Below are 21788 nucleotides of genomic sequence, written 5' to 3' on the forward strand. Positions count from 1 at the left end.
TGCCGGCAACAGAACCGGAGCTGCGCCTGCACAGGAGGGAAGTGTGGTGCAACGGAACCGGCACCGCGCTTGCGCAGGAAGGGGGCAAGGCAACGGAAACGCACTGCGCATGCGCAGGAGTGGAGTGCCGGCGAGGGAATGGGCACTGCACCTGCGCAATAGGGGAGTGCCGGGTAACGGAAATAGCGCCAAGTGGGGAGTGGGCCCGAAGCGGTGGATTCTCCTCCTCTCAGCAGCAGCACCCGAGTCAGCGGCAGTGTTGCTCACATATTCCGGCAGGTAGGCGCGGCCTGGAGCCGTCTTTTGACACTTGAGTGTTCGGTGGCCGCTGTCTCTCCTGAATGACGGCCCCGGGAAGGGTGAGTCCGGGCTCCGGGCCTAAACCAGCACGCTTCACACGGTCAGGACCGAGTGCTGGGCTCGGGCTTCACCCGGGGCGCCTACCCGGGCGACACAGACAGTGTTTGTAACACAACGGAGGCTAGAAATCTGGACTAAGGAGAGAAAATGCTGAGTAATGGTTTAGAAAGCTGGCCTTGAAGCTGCTTCCCAGTCTGTGGGTGAAACCTGGTAGAGCTTCCTATTGCCCAGCTCCAGCAGTTCAGCATTGCCTCAGGTTCTCCACTGTTGGCTTCCTTTCCATTTCCCACTCCAGCTGTCCTTTAATGTGGCTCTTTCTAAGTTTCCTGCTATGCCGTGTAATTAAAGTGTTAGGATTGTTGAAAGTTCTCAGGGGGAGCAGGGCACTTGGATTGCATCATTCTAAAAGGAAAATAAATCCCAGGGGATGAAAGGCGGCTGCTCCACTCACTTAAAAATAATATTGCACTCGAAACCTTATCCCCCACAGATACTTCCAGACCTGGGGTTTTACTAGCACTACTTTTCATTTATATTTCTAGCATTTTGTAATACGTTTACTGCTTTTATTTGATTTATTATTGTCACGTGTATTAGTGTACACTGAAAAGTATTGTTACTTATGCGCTATACAGACAAAGTATACTGTTTATAGAGAAGGAAATGAGTGAGTGTAGAATGTAGTGTTACAGTCATAGGGTGTAGAGAAAGGTCAACTTAATGTGAGGTAGGTCCATTCAAATATATCTACACTGCCCCCACACTCCCATATCTAATGTCTTTCTTTGGCAGTGGAGCTTCCAAAGGCAGGTGCCACATTGGTTAGTACCCCTGCTTCACAGTGCCAGGGACCTGGGATTGATTGTAGCCTCGGGTGACTGTGTGTGGAGTTGCATGTTCTCCCTGTGTCTGTGTGGGTTTTCTCTGGGTGCCAGATTTCTTCGAGACAATTTGTGTAGCAAACTGTTTTACTAACTTGTTTAGCCAAGGGTCAGCCTTGACTAAAATCAAGAGAGTCTCATCAAAGTGCAACCTGAAGTAAAATTTTGCAAGTGACATTTTGCTGTCATTGCCCCTATGGTAAGCACCAGTGCTGGATCAGTAACATACTACAAGCATCATTTTTACCACATTTGCCTCGGGACCAGAAAACCCTGGGCTGATGCCCCTGCTATGGGCCAGGGAATAAAATCCAGGCTGACATTTCGCTTGTACTAAGAAGATTGTTATCCAGTTCCATCTTTTACATAAGAAATTAGGCCCAAGATACTGGGGTTATTTACACTCTCTCACAGAAGACGTAAGAGAAGAAGATTTAAAGTTTGAAGGGTTTTGAGGTAAGCAAGTAGAGAAAGACAATTTTTCCCTAGCTTTCAGTCAGTGTTGAAAGGGGGTCGATTTGGATTGAGTGTTAGAATAAAGTTGTGGGAACATACAATGCTTTGGGAGAAGCTGAAGCAGAAGCCATTGCATCTTTTGTTGGAATAGAGAAGATACAAGACTTTGGGGATAAATCAGTGTAGTGGGGGTTGGTTTTCAGTTGTGGGTCAGCCATTTCACCTCTCCTTGTACTATAACCTCCTATTGTTGTGTTCTCACTACACCTCAAGCCTTTCTCATATCAGGATAATTTTGCCTTTAAAAATAAAAAAAATCAGCTAGCCCAAGCCAGAATATTGCAGCTTCAGTCCCATTTGTGCAAAGTCAGCTGATCTCAGCACTGTTGAAACCACATCCAATGCCCAACTGCCTCTCATTGACATGTCTGGAAACCGAATGCAAGTGTAGACATTTGACAAGAACAGGATCTTGCCTGGCTGTGATGATCCCTGTTTTTTGGTTTCAAAGAATGGTTGATGTATCAGGAGGTGGCCATGAAAAGTGGGAGGTAAACAGACAAAGCTGTAAAGTTACCGAACATAAGAAATAGGAGCAGGAGTAGGCCATCTAGCCCTTCGAGCTTCACGTTAACAATTATTTGTAAAATCTATATTTCAATCGCCTCCTCACACTCCTTGATATTCCTCCCAAGGTGCATTAGTTAGCTTATATAACAAGCAGTGATTGCTGATGCCAAATGTCATCAGTGTTAGAATAACTTTCCATTTGGAGCAACTGCTTTCAAATCTTGTTCTAAGTTTTGGAGATTGAGAAAACGAGGCGCACACAACCTCCTTAACCAAAAACTGCTGAAGTGGATTAACAACTGACCAGATTGGTAATACATATTCTGCAATGATTTTGGCTGAGTGAGCATTCTTGTCACTTGTATAGTGGGTTTATATTTTAACACTAGCACTCATTCCAAGCATGACCCTTGATAGTGAATGTCAAACCTACTGGACGTTAACACAATGCACATTTGGTAGGGAGTCTGAGAAAATATCAGAATTGTGAATGTGAGCTGATTTTCCTCGCTGGCCCAAGCTTGCTAACGTGAACAGGAATTTGCCCCTTTGAGCATGTTTCATCATTCATTGAGAGCATGGTCGATCTGTGATCTAATTCCGTATACTCAGCTTTTGGTTAACAAAAGACTCAGATTTAAAGTTAACAGTTGATTGAACACTAACTACCATTTTCAGAAGGGTATTCCAAACTTCCAGTGTTCATTTGTATGTGAGTCTTTCCTAATTTCACTTCTGATAAAACTGAATCGAATTTTTATACAATGCCCCTTCGTCCTTAGATTCCCCAATCAGCACAGATTCCCTAACCATCAGAGTTTCTCCCCACGTACCCTATCTGTTCCCTTTAATGTCTTGACAAATTGTAGAATGCCACCTTCTGTGTTTTAATCAGCAAATGTGTCTGGTATCTTTCTGGTTTGCTTGGTTCAGCTTTTCATGCTGGATGAACTCTTTGACCTTTAGGTGAGTGGGAAGCCATGATATTTTAAATATGCATTGTGGACCTTTCCAGAGATGAATGTAAAGTGGTTCTAAATATCAAGGAAAAGTTCAGCATTCATTAAAGCTGCAACCAAGCAGAACTTACTTGCTGCAGCCACTAAAACGCCTTTGTTTTGTGCTTTCCTAACTTCTCATCAGTCAAAACATACAGCAAAAAAGCAGATACTCCGGAATCAGAGCACTTTTAAAAAGATTGTTTTCCTCCATCCTTAAAGTTATTATGCTCAGAGAGAACCAGACAAACCCAACTCCATTCCTTGCTTGCTCCAAAATTCAACTGAATCCGATTCAAGGTCTCCTTGAGAGGGGCAAATAAAAGTTTATTTGTTAGTGTCACCAATAGGCTTATGAAGTTACTGTAAAAATCCCCTAGTCGCCACACTCCGGCACCTGTTCGGGTACACAGAGGGAGAATTTAGCACGGCCAATGCATCTAACCAGCACATCTTTCAGACTGTAGGAGGAAACCCACGCAGACTCGGGTAGAATGTGCAAACTCCACACAGACAATGACCTAAACTGGGAATCGAATTTCCCAGTGAGGCAGCATTGCTAACCACTGTGCCGGTGTGTTGCCCTCAAAGATCCTAGATGAGGCATTGCACCCCACCTTCAGATTGATCTGATACTTGGTCTGCCCTGATCTTCTGTAATCTCAATGTATTAAAGAGCAATGTCTTAATTCTCATGTTCTGTTACTTTTAGTTCCTTTGAAGATTCCAGGCTGGGATGCTACAATTTCAAACTAGGCATTTCTCACAAGAGGCATTTTCACTTTGTGTTGCTGTCTGCAGTCAGTGTGCAATATTTTTAAAATTGCATATTAGCATATTCTCCTCCTCTCTTTTGTCTCTTCGTCCCCAATCATTTTTTAGGATCCTTTTAATTCTGCGCATTATTCAACAGTCAAGCACTAATAAATTCTTTGTTGTCTTTTGATGTACTAAAATGATTTCTTCTGCATGTTTCAGAATGCCAGCTCTTAATTGTCGGTTTTACCAACACAAATTTCCGGAAGTGGAAGATGTGGTGATGGTGAATGTCCGCTCCATTGCGGAAATGGGGGCCTATGTCAGCCTTCTAGAATATAACAATATTGAAGGCATGATTCTGCTCAGTGAGCTTTCAAGGAGACGTATCCGATCAATCAACAAACTGATTCGCATTGGTAGAAATGAATGTGTGGTTGTAATCCGAGTCGATAAAGAAAAAGGTGAAGTACTTTGTGTTAACCGGCAGCTGTATTCTTCGGATCTAGATTTTTAAATTTCTGCTGTTTTCTGGATGAGGGATAATTGGACTGTCTTTAGTGGCTCAAACCTATGATTGTTTGCTAATTTCTGACTCTGGTTGTGCTCTTGCTTCTGAGTTTATCAATAACTGTTCAAGACCTGCTGAGGAACTTCTGCACAAAATCTAGGACGACATTTCAGCATTGCAGTCCCTTTTGGATCCTGGTTTGCATCAAGACTCTATCTGTCTTCTCGATTGGATTTAACAAATCTCAGCATCATTGAAGAAGAGTGGGCCAGATCTTCCAAACAACGTTCACTCCTTAGCAATAGCAAGAACAGTTCACTACCTTGTTTACCTTCAGTGGCCACTGTGTTCGCATGCGTTTCAAAATATGACCTGATCTCTCTTCCTTAATCAAATTCCAAAAGCAGAACTGAATTTAGCATTCTTTCATGTTGTTAGATACTACAGGTGCCTTATAGGTTCTAGCCATTTGTTTCATTCATGCAGGTGGTGAATTTAACATTTTAGCCATTGTCATTGGATCATGCCAAAAACTTTGTTCCTAAGTCACTGTTTGACACTGAACCAGACTTTGACACCCTATTCAACTCTTGAGCCTTTGGTCTTTTTTTCTGAGGAAGTTTGTTCTTGTTCTCGAGGGACTGCCGCGAAGGTTTGCCAGGCTGATTGCAGGACTGATGGATGAGGAGAGATTAACTAGGATTGTTTTGATTGGAGTTCAGACAAATGAGGGGGAATCTCATACACTTTAAAAATTCTAACACATCTAGACAAGAAAGACGCTGGGAGGATGCCCCTCATGGTGGGGGAATCCAGAACCAGGAGTCACAGTCTGAGGATTTGGGGTAGACCATTTAGGATGGAGATAAGGAGACATTTCTTCACCAAAAGAATGCTAAGCCTGTGGAATTCATTACCACAGGAAGTAGTTGATGCCAAAACATTGAATGTATTCAAGAAGTGGCTAGATATAGCACTTGGGGCAAATAGAATCAAAGGCTATGGGGTGAAAGCAGGATTAGGCTATTGAGTTGGATGATCAGCCATGAGCATAATGAGTGGCAGAGCAGGCCCAAAGGGCCTGTACAATAGTCCCCTCCTATTTCCTGTGTTTTTGTGGGCATGCCTCCAGTTTCCTGAAACCTAAGCACAGGAATCTCCCAGCTCCCTGACACCAGCTTTAACATTTTCCATGGTATAATACATTTTGTTTGATTGCATTCCTGAGTGCTTTGGCTATTTTACTTAATTAAATTTGTTCTATAAATGCAAGTTGATGCAAAGAGCCTTAACTAATGCAGCTTTAGAGACCAGTTCAGTTGACTCTCTTGTGATGTACAGGATTATTCTGAGCTCTATGGTATTGACTTCTGAAACAGGATGGGGGGGGGCCTGGTTTTATTTTTGTAAAACTCTTTGACAGCTTTCAACATAATGGAATGTTTTTAAGATCGCCTGTTCACAACTAAATAAGTGGTCATAGAGTTGATTGTGTTGTACTTGTTTTGTTTTATCCAGGCTACATTGATTTGTCTAAGCGCAGAGTCTCACAAGAAGAAACTATAAAATGTGAAGACAAGTTCACCAAGTCCAAGACTGTAAGTGTTTTCTTTTACACGTGCGTATAATACTTTGCACGAAAGAGATTGGCGTTGTAGTGATGAACTGTACAGCAAAAATATGGTGGGTGAAGGTATTGAATTAGCAGATGTACAAATTGTGCCCTTGGCAGCAAGTCTGTAAAATCACATGAACGGTTGATTCCAGGCATGACTTTTATATTTAATCTTTTGTGAACCTGTGCCATGACTCCATGTTATCTTTGCTTACGTGAAGCTGATAAAAGGAGTTTGCTATGTAGGTTTGCCACCAGTCTCTGTTGTGGCCTGTTCCAGTACACTGCAACATAAAATAATTTTTAAAAATGCATTAAGTTGTTTGCATTTAAACATAAAATGCCTAACAGCCAAACAAAAGACTTGGTTTCCATTTCTCGAAGCTTTTAAAATTTTCAGGAATTTGTTGTTTGCCGTTTTTTAACAGGTGTATAGCATTTTGCGACATGTGGCAGAGGTGCTTGAATACACGAAAGATGAACAGCTGGATAGTCTGTTTCAGAGAACAGCTTGGGTCTTCGATGAGAAGTACAAAAGGCCTGGATATGGAGCTTACGATGCATTTAAACATGCAGTTTCGTAAGAATTGAATTTATTTTCTACTTTATTGAGGGTGAAGGTTTTGTTGGAGTTCCCCATATATATTACAAAATTTATTTAATTGCCACTGATTTCAATGTAGCCAGGTTCTTTTATTGTCACACATACCGCTTGTATACTCAGCGACAACGATAACTGTGCACCGAGTGTTTTAAGGTGACCAGGCTGAACAGCCATCAAGGGGATTTCTGGGATCTTTTCATTGGGTTGAAATTGAGAATTCTCTTCTAAAGTAAATGGCTCTTCCATGAACAAAAGAAATGGCAGAGGTGTCTATCCAATAAACGCAGCAATTGTTTCAGAAACCCAATCCAGCTGTCAATCCATGTGAAGCAATTTGCTTACCACTTGGTGGCAGCAGTTCCAAACTTTATTGACAGTGCGGCTGATAAATTAGAGATTCTGAGCACACATTTTCTCTTTTCCCTTCACCTGCAGCCAACTCATTTGGCATGTCTGCTACAACTCTCACCAACTTATACAGATGCACCATAGAATTCTTTCTGGTTGTATCACAGCTTGGTATGCCTCCTGCTCTGCCCAAGACTGCAAGGAACTACAAAAAGTCATGAATGTAGCCCAGTTGATCACTCATCTTGCCTCCCATCCATTGACTCTGTCTTACACTTCCCGTTGCCTTGGCAAAGCAGCCAGCATAATTAAGGAACCCACACATCCTGGACATTCTCTCCCACCTTCTTCCTTTGGGTAAAAGATATAAAAGTCTGAGGTCACGTACCAACCAACTCAAGAACAGCTTCTTCCTGCTGTTGTCAGACTTTTGAATGGACCTACTCGCACTAAGCTGATCTTTCTCTACACCCTAGTTATGACTTTAACATTCTGCACTCTCCTTCCCAATGAATGAATGGTATGCTTTGTCTGTATAGTGCGTAAGAAACTACTTTTCACTGTATACTAATACATGTGACAAATCATTTAATACGTCAGCAATGTCTCTCTATCACCACCCCATCGATCACTCCCCCTCTCTTCCTCTCCTCTCTCTTGTCCCCCTATCCCCTCACCATCTCTCTCTCTCTCTCTCTCTCTCTCGTCCCCCTCATCCTCTCTCTCTCTCGTCCCCCTCACCCGCTCTTAAACCTAAAATACAGATCGTCTTACTGTCTGTACTTTGCTGTGAAGAGAATAGTCTCTTTGTTGTGTTCATTTTGCCTATGATTTGTTCTTTTTCCTCAGAGACCCTACTATTCTTGACAGCCTTGAATTGACAGAAGAAGAGCGGGGAGTGTTGCTGGAAAATATTAGACGACGTCTCACTCCACAGGCAGTTAAAATTAGGGCAGGTATGTCCTGTAATTCTGCACAGTATTGGGGAACCTTTTGGAATTGGCAAATGGAATTTAATGTTGGCAAGTGTGAGGTGGTCCACTTTGGTAGGAAGGACTATTACTTACGGGGCGAAAAACTGCAGCAGGCGACGGTGCAGAGGGACCTCGGGGTCCTTGTGCATGAGTCGCAAAAACCCAGCTTGCAGGTGCAGCAGGTGGTCAGGAAGGCGAATGGGATGCTGGCCTTCATAGCGAGGGGGATTGAATATAAAAGTAGGGAGGTCTTGCTGCAGCTGTATAGGGCATTGGTGAGGCCGCAGCTGGAGTACTGTGCGCAGTATTGGGCGCCACACCTGTGCAAAGATATTTTGGCCTTGGAGGGAGTGCAGAGGAGGTTTACTAGGCTGATACCGGAGTTGAGGGGGTTGAGCTATGAGGAGAGGCTGAATAAACTGGGCTTGTACTCGTTAGAGTTTAGAAGAATGAGGGGAGATCTCACTGAGACGTATAAGATGATGAATGGGATGGATAGGATAGAGGTGGAGAGACTCTTCCCGCTCAAAAAAGACAGTAGGACTAGGGGGCACAGCCTCAAGATAAAAGGGGGGCGGTTTAGAACGGAGTTGAGGAGGAACTTCTTCACTCAAAGGGTGGTGAATCTCTGGAATTCTCTGCCCGTTGAAGTGGTGGAGGCTGCCTCGCTAAATATTTTTAAGATGCGGGTTGATGGGTTTTTGATGAGAGGGGATTAAGGGTTATGGGGAGAGGGCGGGAAAGTGGAACTGAGCCACGACAGATCAGCCATGATCTTATTGAATGGCGGGGCAGGCTCGAAGGGCTGGATGGCCTACTCCTGCTCCTATTTCTTACGTTCTTACGATGAATGTCAGCATTCCCTCGTCCCCCTTATCCCTTTTGGGGGGTGGGGGTTAATCTTCCAGCGAAGCCCATGATTCTCCGTTATTTCAACCAAGTGGGTAGTTATTTATTGAAGATAAATTCTTAATGCTTGAATTATGTCATTAACAGAAACATTTACTTCACAACTAGCCTGTTGAGTTTTAAAGAACTCAGGTCACCTGTAAGTCTCTCTTTTTCTTTTCTTAAGAAAATCCTCAATCTAGTGGGTCATTCTCTATGTATGTATTCTGCTCTTGTACTATCTTTGGAAATCTTACTTCAGTGTCCTCTTTATTGCATAATAGTTATGGCATAGAGACAGGCCATTCAGCCCATTAGGGGCATGCTGGCTTTTCTATTTCTCAGGTCTCGTCCAATTCTCTTTCAACCATATTGGTCACTGCATCCTATTCCTTTCTCCCTCTTGTGCGTATCTAGTTTTAATGCTTTTTTGCTGATGGCCTCCATTACTGATTGTGACAGTGAGCTTTTTGTCCTAACCACTCTTGATAAAGCAGTTTCTTTTAAATTCCCTATTGGATATATCTTATAAACGAGTCCAGCAAATGAAATTGAAATTTATTATTTGGCGTGAACGCACCTCCATCGCAATATGTAATTGTGCCTGTATTATCACTTCCCAATCCGGAGAGAGAAAATGCTGGAAAATTTCAGCAAGTCTGGCAGCATCTGTAGGGAAAGATGAGCTGATGTTTTGCGTCCAGGTGACCCTTTGCCAAAGCTCTGACGGACTCATCTGGACTTGAAATGCTGGAAAAACTAGGCAGGTCTAGTCACTCTTTTCTCTCCTCACAGATGCTGCCAGACCTGCTGAGGTTTTCCAGCATTTTCTCTTCCAGTTTCAGATTCCAGCATCTGCAGTAATTTGCTTTTATCACTTCCCAAACTTATTTTAATACACACAGAAACAACTCATTTAGACCAGGGGTTTTATCCTTTAATTATATTTATTAACCCCTTTTTCAATAGCTGCTCTTCTACTTAATTCAGTTTTTTTTAATTTTGAAGACATATGGGATGTTTACATTTTCCCAACTGTGTTGATTTGCTGTCTACCTGTCCGGTCTGTGTGTTTCCAGTCTCCACAAATATCTGTCTTGGAGATTTTAATGTAACAGGAAGATTCCCTGCTGCTTTGAAATAGGCCAAGTTTCTTTATTTTGGAGTCTTTCTACTTCAAACCCCTTTTTATGCTTTTCAAATGTATTTTTATATCTTCAACCAGATATTGAAGTTGCATGTTATGGATACGAAGGTATAGACGCTGTCAAAGAGGCACTTAGAGCTGGTCTAGACTGTTCTACAGATATTATGCCAATTAAGGTGAGTGAGTTTTTGGGACCATTCAAATCACAAAGCGTTTTAATCTAATTGCAATGGCTTAACATGGATCACTATACTGTATTCAAACAAATGATCACCAAAAAGCATAAAGGGCCCAATTCTCATGGCTGACATTCTCCATTCCTGCTGTGGTGAATGGAGATTTGCCTGAGCGCCAGATTCGCTGTTCTCACTGGCAGCTGGGCATGTACAGTGGAGATTTCCAGCCAATGTATCCAGGGATCCACTTGAAGCATTCACATAATCTGAAATCTGTCTCTAGTTGCATTTCTTCTATTGATTTTCTACTGACTTAGGTGAATTCTGTTAATGCTCTACCATAGTCATTATCACTTTGAGTTATATAAACTAATTTCATTTGTTAAGGAAATGTTGATTTGTCTAACTGTATCTTTTGATTTTTTTTACTACATTGTGTAGTTATGTAACTAACTACACAATTAGTTAATTGTACTAGGTAATTAGATAATTAATAGTATCGGGTTAAAAGAAAAAGGCTAATCGTTTTTCAGAATAATAAGCCTGAGACTTGGGAGAGTTATAGACATTAGCAAAAGATGAGCATATAGTTAATAAAATGGGAAAAACAAATGAGTGTCAACTAGCTAGGAATATAAAACAGATAAGAGTATATCAAAAGGAGAGTTGCTAACGTAAATGGTCCTTTAGAAGTAGAGACAGGAGAAATTGTTAGAGGTTGAGGAAATAGAGATGTTGAACAAATATGTCTTCAATCACAGTCAAAGATGCAAGTTACATACCAGAAATAGAGGGTAACCAAGGACTAAAAAGTGAGGAACATAAGGTAATTAATATCAGAAGATGATATTAATCATTGGAGAAACTTGAGGGCCTAGTTTCAAGTGTTATTTATTAGTGTCACAATTAGGCTTACATTAACACTGCACTGAAGTTACTGCGAAAATCCCCCAGTTGTCACACTCTGGCGCCTGCTCAGATACACTGAGGAAGAACTTAGCTGGGCCAATTCACCTAACTAGCACATCTTTCAGGCTGTAGGAGGAAACCCATGCAGACATGAGAACATACAGACTTTACACAGACAGTGACTCTGACCCAAGCCAGGAATTGAATTTGCGTCCCTGGCATCAGTGCTAACTACTGTTTCACCATGCTGTCCCTAGTACCTGGTGGGCTAGATTCCTCCAGTTCTAAAAGAGTCCAGAGGTGGTGGATGTAATTGTTATGATGTTTCAAAATTTCCTATATTCTTGATTTGGTCTGGAAGTCAGGAAATGTAACTCCACCCCTACCTCCTCCTCCTCCTCCCCCCTCCCCAAAAAAACGAAAGAAAGGAGGGAGGCAAGAAGGACCCACAAGCCGATTTGCATGACAACAGTCATCAAGAAAATGCTAGAATCTATCACGTAACAATGCACTTAAGAAAGCATGGTATGATCAGACAACGGTGGCTTGGTTTAACAAATGGGAAATTATGTTAAGCATGTTTGTTTAGAGTTTTTTGAGAATGTGACTAGTAGAGCAAATCAAGGGGAGTCAGTAAATACAGTTTACTTTGATTTTCAAAAGATATTCAATAAATGCCACAGCAAGATACAAGATAATGGCTCGTGGATTTAGAGACCACTATTAGCAAGATTATATTAATATATTAGCATTGATTAATGAACAGGAAGCAGTTGGGATGAATGGCCATTTTCAAGTTGATGGGCTGTAGTTAGCGGAGTGCTGCAAGGTTCAATGCTGGGGCCTCGGCTATTTACAATCTATTAATGACTTGGCAAAGAGACAGTAATGTATCCAAGTTTGGCAGTACAAAGGTGGGATTGTAAGCTATATGTAGGACACAGCTTGAAAAGGGAGAGAGACAGATTAATAAATGGACAATCAGGTGATAGGTGAAGTATAATGTGAGGATTCTGAAGTTATTCACTTTAGCAGTAAGGATAGAAAAATAATTGCTTTGAAAAGACATGAAATTTATAAACGTTCAGAGAGACTTGGGTGTACTGGTACAAGGAATAAGCATTTAGCGCACAGGTGTAGCACGCAATTAGGAAGGCAAATGGCGTGTTGCAAGAATATTGAAGTACATGAATAAGGAAGTCTTTTCTGCGGTTGTTCTAAGGCAAGGGTGAGACCACAGTGCTGCTTTGGTGTTCATTTCTATGGAAGGATATAATTGCCCTGGAAGCGATACTGCAAAGGTTTGCTAGATTGGTCCATGGCATGAGAGGCTGTTATTATGCCCTCTGAAGTTTTGAAGAATAAGAGGTGAAACAGATTCTGAAGGAGATTGGCTGCGTAAATGTTGGCAAGTTGTTTTCCCTGACTGGAGAATCTAGAACATGGGGGTCGCAGCCTCAGGATAAAATGTTGCTCATTGAGGACTGAGATGAGCAATTTGTTTTTGAGGTGGTTTGTGATTTGTCTGTGGTGGAAGGTTTGTTCATGCCTCATCAAGAATATTTAGGACTGAAATTGATTTTTGATTTCTGAGAATCAAAGGATATGGGGAGCAGCAGGAAACCAGAGTTATGCTGGGAAATCAGCCATTTTCGCATTGAATAGCACTAGACTGGAGGGACTGAATGGTCAAGTCCTGCTATTTCTAATGTTATGCCCTTAATCTCTACTGCAGATATCCAGGACTAGTGGTTTGCACAAAATCTATGGCTTACAGAGCTTGAATTATGGCTGCATCATAACTGGTTTATTTTGCTTAACCCATCAACGTAGAGAGTAAATCTTAATTTGGAATTTTTGCCAAAATTTGCTTTCTTACATTTTGTGACATAATTTGTTTTTGTTTGGATGAAACTTGCTCACGTTGTAACATATCAGGTCTTCCGTGTTTTCTCTTGAAGTTGAGTTTGTGCCCAGAGGGGCAGGTTGAAGGATGAGGTTATGTGAAAGATTTCATAATTGCGGGTTTTTATTTAACTGTCATGTTTTGGTAAAAGATTCTCGTCATGGCTGATATTCCCCAAGGCTCCTTCAACAGCCCCTTTCAAACCCTCTACCACCTACAAGGACAAGGATATCAGATGCATGGGATCGCCATCGCCTGAAAGTTCTCCTCCCACCTTCCCCACACCAGCCTGACTTGGAAATGTATCACCATTCCTTCAATGTCACTGGGTCAAAATCCTGGAATTGCATTCCTAACAGCACTGTGGGTGTATCCACGTCACATGGAATTCAGCAGTTCAAAAAGGCGGCTTACCACCAGGGCAATTTGGGATGTGCAACAAATGCTGACCTAGCCCACATCCTGTTAAAGAATAAATAAAAACAGGTTATGGTGGGCTAACTTTGGATCAGACACCTTTTGCAATACATTTCTCCCATTTTAAAATATTGGGACAGTTTTAATGGAAATTTAGAATATTACAAAACCTGTCTTGCATGCCACAAATTAGGCCAAATATACCCAGCAGGTTTCTAGTTGTTTTTGGAGAAAGCTTAAATTAAGGTTATTTGTTTTTATCTTGTCAGGTCCTCCAAATTACTTTTAACTTCTTATATTATGTAAGTGGCTTGTAAAATTGACCCTTTTCCCTTGCAAGTGCTATCATCCCAGATTGAGCACTCTGTGCAGTTTTTTTATTGCACAATTCTGGTATGTAGAACAGATGGAATGCTGTTATAATTTGATGAAATGATCTTTGTTTAATGACTGTTCATGCTTCACGTTATTGAGATCTCTGAACACAATGCAGAAAGCATTATAAGTCAGGGTTTCTTTTCTCTAGAGAAGCAAAGGCTGATCAGAGCATTATTGAGCACCTTAACATTATGAAGGTGCTTGACAGTGTAGATGTTGATGGGATGTTTTCATGTTTGGAGACCAAAATTCAGGGCCATAAAGACAAGTGTCATTGATAAATCCAATAAGGAATTGAGGAGAAATTTCTTTACCTGCAGAAGAATGTGGAGCTCTACCAAATGGAGTAGTTTTAGCGAGTGACAGGCACAATAAAACAGAGTACCAGATAGAAACAGAGGTTGGCCTTTAGTCCTCAAGCCTGTTCTGCCATTAAATCAAACATAGCTGTCCTGTGACCTAACTCCATATATCCACCTTTGCCCTATGTCCCTTGATACTTTAATAGATTTTTGATAACTGAATCTCATATTTAAAATTAACAGTTGATCTAGCATCAGTTGCTGTTTGCAGAAGAGAGTTCTAGACTTCTACCAATCTAGTGTTGAAGTGTTTGCTAATTATGTTCCCAAAATGTCTGGTTCTAACTTTATCTTGCAAACTCCATTCAAATTATTGCTTAACCTCTCAATTCCAGGAAATGCATTTAAGCTTGTGTAATCCCTCCTGGTAATTTAACTTCTGGAGTCCAGGTACCATTCTGGTAAATCCACACTGCATTTCTTCCAAGGCTTCCATATCCTTCCTAACGTGCAGTGCCAGAACTGTTCACTGTAATCTAGGTGTAGCCTAACAAGGGTTTTATAGAGCTAAATTGTGCCATCTGCTCCCTTATATTCTCAACCTCTAAATATTAGTGATTTACTAATAGTTTTGATGATTTTCTATTCCATTCATGATATACTACTGATCTATGTACCTGGGACACATGCACCCTGCTCTCCTCGCCCAATCTCTTGTGTCTCCACTATTTCTAGCTTGTCACCATTTAAAGGGTACTTTTATTCTGCCCTTTTTAGATCCAAAATGGATGACCTCAATCTTGTCTATATTGAAATCCATTTGCCACAATTTTTGCCAATTCACTTAACCTATCACTACTTCTGTGATATTATGCTTCCATATGTACTGCTTATTGTGCCACCTATCTTCCTGTCACCACCAGATTTGGATATGTGGCTTTCGGTCTCATCTACATTGTTAATAAATGCTGTGAATAGTCGCGGTCCCAACAAAGGTCTTTATGGGACGCCTAATCTGGTCCCAAAACTGCCAATTGGAGACATGCCCAATTACCTCTAGTCTCTGACTCCTGCCACTCAGCCAGTTCCCAAACCAGGTCAACAATGTGCCTTCAGTTCTTTGGGTTTCAACTTGTGCTAACAGTCTGTCATGCATTTACAAATTTACAAATCCATGCTGGCTGCCTGTGATCAGTTGAACATTTTCAAGATGTTCAATTGCCCTATCTTTAATTATAGATTCTGGTGATGTTGGGCTGGTCTCTAAATCCCTGGATATGATCTCTTCCTCCTTTAAATAGCAGAACGACAAGCGCAATTTTCCGAACTAAAGGAACAGTTTCTTAATGTAGAAAAGTTTGGAAGATTATAATTGTTGCATCTCCAATATTATCACCTACTTCCTTTAAAATCTTGTATTGGAAACCACCTGAGTCTTTGAATTTGTCATCCTTTCATGCTGTTATTTTCTACAGTAACGTTATTTTACTTGCATTATTTTGGTGATTTCCCTGTCCCTGACTTAGTATTAGTTTCCTTGGGATTTGTGACATGCTAACCTCTCCCTCTGTTATAAATACCTACACAATTCAAAATGTCCACCATTCCCTTATTGTTATCAACTATCACTTAACAGTTTTGAAGGTGTTGCATTGCTCCTCATCATCTTGCATATATAGTTGTCAAAGCCTTTTCTGTTGATACTGATCCTTTTCCCATTTCTTTACATCCTTTTAATATCTGTATTATCACCCTTTGTTGTTCTATCTTACCCATTTGCCAGAATAGATACTATATTTTTGTGTACTAGTACTTTTCGTTTTGTTGTTTCTTGCCTCTTAAAGTTGTCCATGTCTGTCTTTTTGGCAAATAGAAATTTTGCCCTTGAGGGATATGCATTGTTTCTTTATTACATTAAGTTGTCTTCTGAACATCTCCCAATGATCTTCTGTCATTTTTGCCCATTAACCAAATTGCTCGGTCTCTTGCATTGAAGTCTTAGTCACTGTTACACATTTCCCCTCCCATTGCTTGTTACTGAATCTAAAATGACTTCCTTCTAGAATATATTCTTGCAAAAATACATCACATATACGTGCACGCACACCTTCTATTCTGATGTGCTGGTCTTCTGGTACAACTGTTTTCCTGTTGTGTTTCTTTAGTGTTGGAATGTGTAATCGCCTATGCAATTCACTTAGTTCATTTAGAAACATTCAACATGACCAGTTTAAAAATACATATTTAAATGTGACATTTTCTGGAGTTGCATTTCGGGATGGTGGGAAAGGAATTTAATGGTCAGTTTGGCAGAAATGTTACTGGTTCTTTAATTTTTTTCACAATAGAAAATGTCAGCTGCAAAAAAAATCAAATGTAATTGAATTGTGAAGGTAGTAAAATCTAGAACATTAGTTTTCTGGTCCAACAGTGGCGATAAGTCAGTTCAACAGAAGAATATTGACTTGTATACCTTACAAGACAACTGTAAATATCTGCTTGCCTTTGGTATTGTCTGAGGAATTGATGCTGGGCCGTAGATAAAAGGTTATTAGGTAATGAAAAACATGTTGGGTAATCAGATAGTATTTCAGAAGAAATGGGTAGGAAGTACATTGCTTTATTTGTATTTCAGATTGGTTTGACCTGTGTCTGCTGGGCCTTATTTATAGACTATTCAGGTGAAATTTATTACTCTGAAAGTCCCTTTTTGTACTAAATATGGTGACTGACCAATTATTCATTCTGAACTACTGCACTTGAGTAAAGATGGACATTCTCAAATAACCTCACTGGTGCTTAATTTTTGCTTCCTTTTTTAGATAAATCTAATAGCACCTCCAAGATATGTTATGACTACCACAACACTCGAGCGAACTGAAGGCCTTTCTGTTTTAAATCAAGCCATGTCAGCAATTAAAGAGAGGATTGAGGAGAAAAGGGGAGTGTTCAACATCCAGATGGAGGTCAGTGCCATAATTTCTTAGCTGTTTCTGAATGCAGTCCTTCCTTTCCCACTGTACCAATTTATACAAGCAAGGTTTAGATCATATTGTACGTTCGAGTATGTGTCCTGCAACTCAGTGCTCTGTGAATTGCTGTGGTGTCCCAAGAGTTGTAGTAGCTAGGAGTTGAATATACTTTCTGAAGAAACACACATTGAATTTTACAAACTAGGTGCAGATAACTTGCATAAGGGGCAGGTTGATGCTTTGAAATGCTGACAAGCTGCTTATGTGGTTTGCACATTTGCTTCCTTAACAATGGAAGCCAGACTTGCCTAAAAGCAATTCCACCCACTCCTCCAGACCCATCTCAAAGTACTGGGAAGGTCAGAAACCGATCAAATGTAGCATGAGATAAAGTTAAAAAGTTTATTTATTAATGTCACAAGTAGATTTACATTCACACTGCAATGAAGTCACTGTGAAAATCCCCTAGTTGCCATACTCCACCTATTTGGGTGCACTGAGGGAGAATTTAGCATGGCCAATGCACCTAACCTCCACATGTTTGGATTGTGGGAGGAAACCCACGCAGACATGGGGAGAACATGCATACTCCAAGCAGACAGCGACCTAAGCCAGGAATCAAACCCAGGTCCCTGGTGCTGTGAGGCAGCAGTGCTAACTACTGTGCCACTGCTACCACCCCTGAAAGGGAGAACAGACATACATACTGATGAAAATGCACCTCTTTCCAATGTTTTATACCTTAACTGATTACTGCAAAGCCAGTTTGTAATGAGATTCCTTTCTATCTAATTTGCATTAGTCTTCACCAGAGTGACACCTGTGTAAGTTATCAGCTTGAGAAAAACTTCCTCTGTTACTTAAACAGCTGATGAATGCGGAATGGAGTTACTTTTAAATGAGATTGGATTTCATGCTTGAAAAAAATCTGAAATGGAATGTGATGGGATTTCATATTGTTTTCAATTCTTAGTCTTGCCCTTTGATGGGAACTTGTACGTAATATTTAAGCTGTACTGTGTGTCTTCGCTCTCTTCATGAGTTTTGTTTCTATATGGTCTTCACAGCCCAAGGTGGTTACAGACACTGATGAGACAGAACTGGCAAGACAACTTGAGCGACTAGAGCGGGAGAATGCTGAGGTTGACGGAGACGATGATGCTGCTGAAATGGAAGCAAAAACGGAGGAGTAATTGGCTCCCAGATGCAGGTCGCTGACTAGGGAAATACACAACTCCATTGATAATACAGACCCTAAAACCATCAGTATTGGGTGTATACAAAAGACTTTATGCAAGAGTATTTCACTTTTCATTTTCAAAGCTTATGATTGGGAATTGTTACTGGTACCTTTTTATTTTTCACCCTCAATAGAAATTGTTCTAAGCCATTTACATAGCTTGCGATTGGGAATTCTTCCAGTCCATTTGCATAGCTTGTGATTGGAAGTCATTCTGGCACCTTTTTTTATTTTTTGCCGTTTCAGTAGAAAATCTTTTGAGCTGATTGAGTTTTGTGCGAAGCTGTAACACACGCCTCTGGTGTTAAAATGATGCATTGAGAAAGTTGAGTGCCTAGTACATTTTCAGCAGGAATTTTCTAAATTGCAACACTTGAAAACCACTAATTGTATAATCACATTGGAGCTTTACAAAGATGTGGTTTTATGGGAGAAGGAAAAGGTATTTTTGAGCAAGATTGTATTCAGGACACTTAACAAAAATAATAAACATTGGTAAAATGCAGTGATCTCGCTCCATTTAAACTCTTTTTCTCCTGTGCATTCTGATACATTGCATTTACTCACTGCATGCCAAATCATAATCATTACTAACTGATTTCAGAGAAATCAGTCTACAATTTTCTACATATTTAAATTTGAAGCTCAAATAGAGGGGGTGACTTAAATCCTTTTTTCCACTTGCATAAGGGAAGGCAATGGCCTAGTGCTTTTATCGCTGGACCATTAATCCAGAAACTCAGTTAATGTTCTGGGGATCTGGGTTTGAATCCCATCACAGCAGATGGCAGAATTTGAATTCAATCAAAAATATCTGGAATTAAGAATCTACAGGTGACCGTGAAACCCATTGTTGATTGTCAGAAAACCCATCTGGTTCACTAATGTCCTTTAGGGAAATAAATCTGCTGTTGTTACACAGTCTGACCAACATGTGACTCCAGAGCCACAGCAATGTGGTTTACTCTCAACTGCCCTCCAAAGGCATCTAGGGATGGGCAATAAATGCTGGGCAGCCAGCAACATCCATGTCCACTTGCTAACCAATCAACAACACCCTCTCATGCAATATAAATTGTTGCTTCCTTTGAAATTTTGCATTCTTGCATCTGTCCTGATGAGTGCAAGACAAAAAGCTTTAACAACTGCTTTTTTTTCCCAGCAGTACTCAAATTCTGTACTACCAAGTGACAATGTTCTATTCCATAGCAATTCTATATGTCTTTATCTGATAATGGTGGCCACATAAGAAACCAGCAGTCTATTGTTGACTTTTATCCACACCTTTCGATTGCCTTCAAATTGTGACATTTTGCCCCAGGACTCAGCAGATCAATCAGAACCATCAATCAGTCTGAGAACCAGATTCTGAAACTTGCTTCAGGTCATCAAGCGGTCAAAGTATTTAACCTGTTCCAGTTTCAAAGTTCTCCTAAGAACCAATCACCTGGATATTTGACTACAAGAAACCTCACAACCTGCTGTAAACACTTCGCTTTACAAGATCCTCCCTTCAACTTTAAATCATCAAATCCATTTGAGAAACCACAGGCCTGTTGGGGGGGAGGAAATCATAAACCAGAGACTGAATTAGCTAATGTGAAAAAGTGCACTATCTTTATCCAATCCAAGATCCAATCTTTGTGTGTGTGCATGAGACTGAGTGTGACACTGCGTCAATCTGGAGTAAGCGAGAATAAAATAGCCTTTCAAACTCTTAAACTTGCTGCTAAATTAATTAATTAGCATTCTCATTCCAAATGATAAGAAAAGGCACATCCATTTCCATACAAACATACTGATTACAGGCATCTGTGACAACATGTTAAAAGGTCACTAAGGTTTCTTGTAGACACTTTCAGTCATACATATCTTGGAACTAGTTGAAGGTAATGAGCATTTATGCATCCATTTTTTCAATCCCTTATCCACCAGCAAAATTTTTAAATCATGTATTTGCTTGGTCTAAAATCTACTACCTGGTTCTTTCACCTATTCTCTTAAACCTTTGTCCACTGGGAACAGAGGACACTAACCAGCAACTTATCTAATCCCTGAAGTCATACCGACTTGAAGCATTAACTCTGTTTCTCTCTCCGTAGATACTGCCAGACCTGCTGAATTTATCCAGCATTTTAGTTGACAATGTTCCAAAGAGTTTTAAGCTACAAAGAATAAACTGAAGTTTTGAAAATCTGCCATACTTGGAAAACCACCTTGCAAGTCAAAACTGTCGTCATTTATTGAATGCACATTTGCCTTAAGACCATAAGAAATAGGAACAGGAGTAGACCATTTGGCCCCTCGAACGTGCTGCTCTGTGTTCTTGTCTCCTCTGCCACACTGATCATACTCCATCACTTGGCCTTTTTGGTTTCTGATGTTAAAAGATCAAAACCACTCAAGTCTAAGTTGTAGTAACAGGAATTTATTCACAAGTATGCTTGGGGAGACAACCTACAGCACAGTGACAATGGTTAGCACTGCTGTCTCTCAGCTCAGCGCCAGGGTCCCAGGTTCGATTCTGGCCTTGAACTGGAGTTTGCATATTGTCCCCATGTCTATGGGTTTCTTCCGAGTGCGCCAGTTTCCTCCTCATAGCCAAAGATGTGTAGGTTAGGGGGATTAGTAGGGTAAGTACATGGGGTTACAGGGATAGGGCAGAGGTGGGCCTGTGTAAAATGCTTTGCTGGAGAGTCGGTGCAGACTTGATGGGCCAAATGGCCGCTTTCTGCACTGTAGGAATTCTGATTCATATTCTACAAGCATGCCTGTGAATCAAAATTCTCTATAACTGCAACTCAGATTTTTATTATATATATAATATATATATTAACCTTGTCTTTTGGGTTTTAATTGCAGGCATTTCAGAAGTTTAAAGCAAGCATCGTTGAAGCACTGATATAATTCATTTTGATTATCACTGTTCTAAAGCATGTTTCTCTTTTTCTGTGTGGATGATGCTTCAAGCTTTAATATTTTTCTGTCTGGCATTGTGATTTTGTGATTGTGTCTGCAATTAAAGTCAAAAGTTGACAAAGGAGAAGTGTAAATAATAAAGTTTTAGTTTCAAGTTATGAACCTGGAATTGTGTTTCCTGACACATCATACTTGCAGGATATTTTTGATAAATGTGGGAATTTTAATGCAGATGCATATTCATGCATGTGGGAATTTTAATGCAGATACATATGCATGTGAAAATATGAGTTTTAATTTGATAGGATTGGGATTTGTGATATTGACTAGTCCTGTATTGAATTGATGCTGTGTTTTAAAAATTCTTCCCTTCCCTGTGTGTTTTGTCTTTTGCATGCCAAACAAGTAAACAAACTCGAATTAACTTAGGGACAAATTAAAAGGGGCAGCCCCCATGTTTT

General features: G+C 40.6%; 1 protein-coding gene across 3 annotated transcripts; it reads left to right on the forward strand.

The window, feature by feature from the left end:
• The first annotated feature begins 142 nt into the window (after positions 1-142).
• On the forward strand, positions 143-21788 carry eif2s1b (eukaryotic translation initiation factor 2, subunit 1 alpha b). Of its 3 annotated transcripts, none has more exons than XM_080203131.1 (9): positions 143-279; positions 4244-4485; positions 6051-6130; positions 6576-6727; positions 7949-8055; positions 10187-10284; positions 17019-17162; positions 18236-18378; positions 21271-21788. In XM_080203131.1, the coding sequence occupies exons 2-8, from the start codon at positions 4245-4247 to the stop codon at positions 18359-18361; spliced, it is 948 nt and encodes a 315-aa protein (XP_080059257.1). In that variant the 5' UTR covers positions 143-279; position 4244; the 3' UTR covers positions 18362-18378; positions 21271-21788. The 3 variants fall into 3 exon arrangements, with proteins under 3 accessions (XP_080059257.1, XP_080059256.1, XP_080059255.1); XM_080203130.1 differs by lacking the exon at positions 21271-21788 and adding an exon at positions 20511-21257; XM_080203129.1 differs by lacking the exon at positions 21271-21788 and having other exon boundaries at positions 18236-18913.

Source organism: Carcharhinus amblyrhynchos, chromosome 14, assembly GCF_965287045.1.
Source record: "Carcharhinus amblyrhynchos chromosome 14, sCarAmb.v2.hapA, whole genome shotgun sequence".
Classification (NCBI taxonomy): Eukaryota; Metazoa; Chordata; class Chondrichthyes; order Carcharhiniformes; family Carcharhinidae; genus Carcharhinus; species Carcharhinus amblyrhynchos.

Excerpts from the sequence above, each read along its gene's own strand:
- eif2s1b (XM_080203131.1), top strand. The coding sequence starts at position 4,245 with ATGCCAGCTCTTAATTGTCGGTTTTACCAACACAAATTTCCGGAAGTG. Across the intron at positions 6,131-6,575 it reads AGTTCACCAAGTCCAAGACT|GTGTATAGCATTTTGCGACA; the intron begins GTAAGTGTTTTC and ends GTTTTTTAACAG. Across the intron at positions 17,163-18,235 it reads TGTTCAACATCCAGATGGAG|CCCAAGGTGGTTACAGACAC; the intron begins GTCAGTGCCATA and ends TGGTCTTCACAG.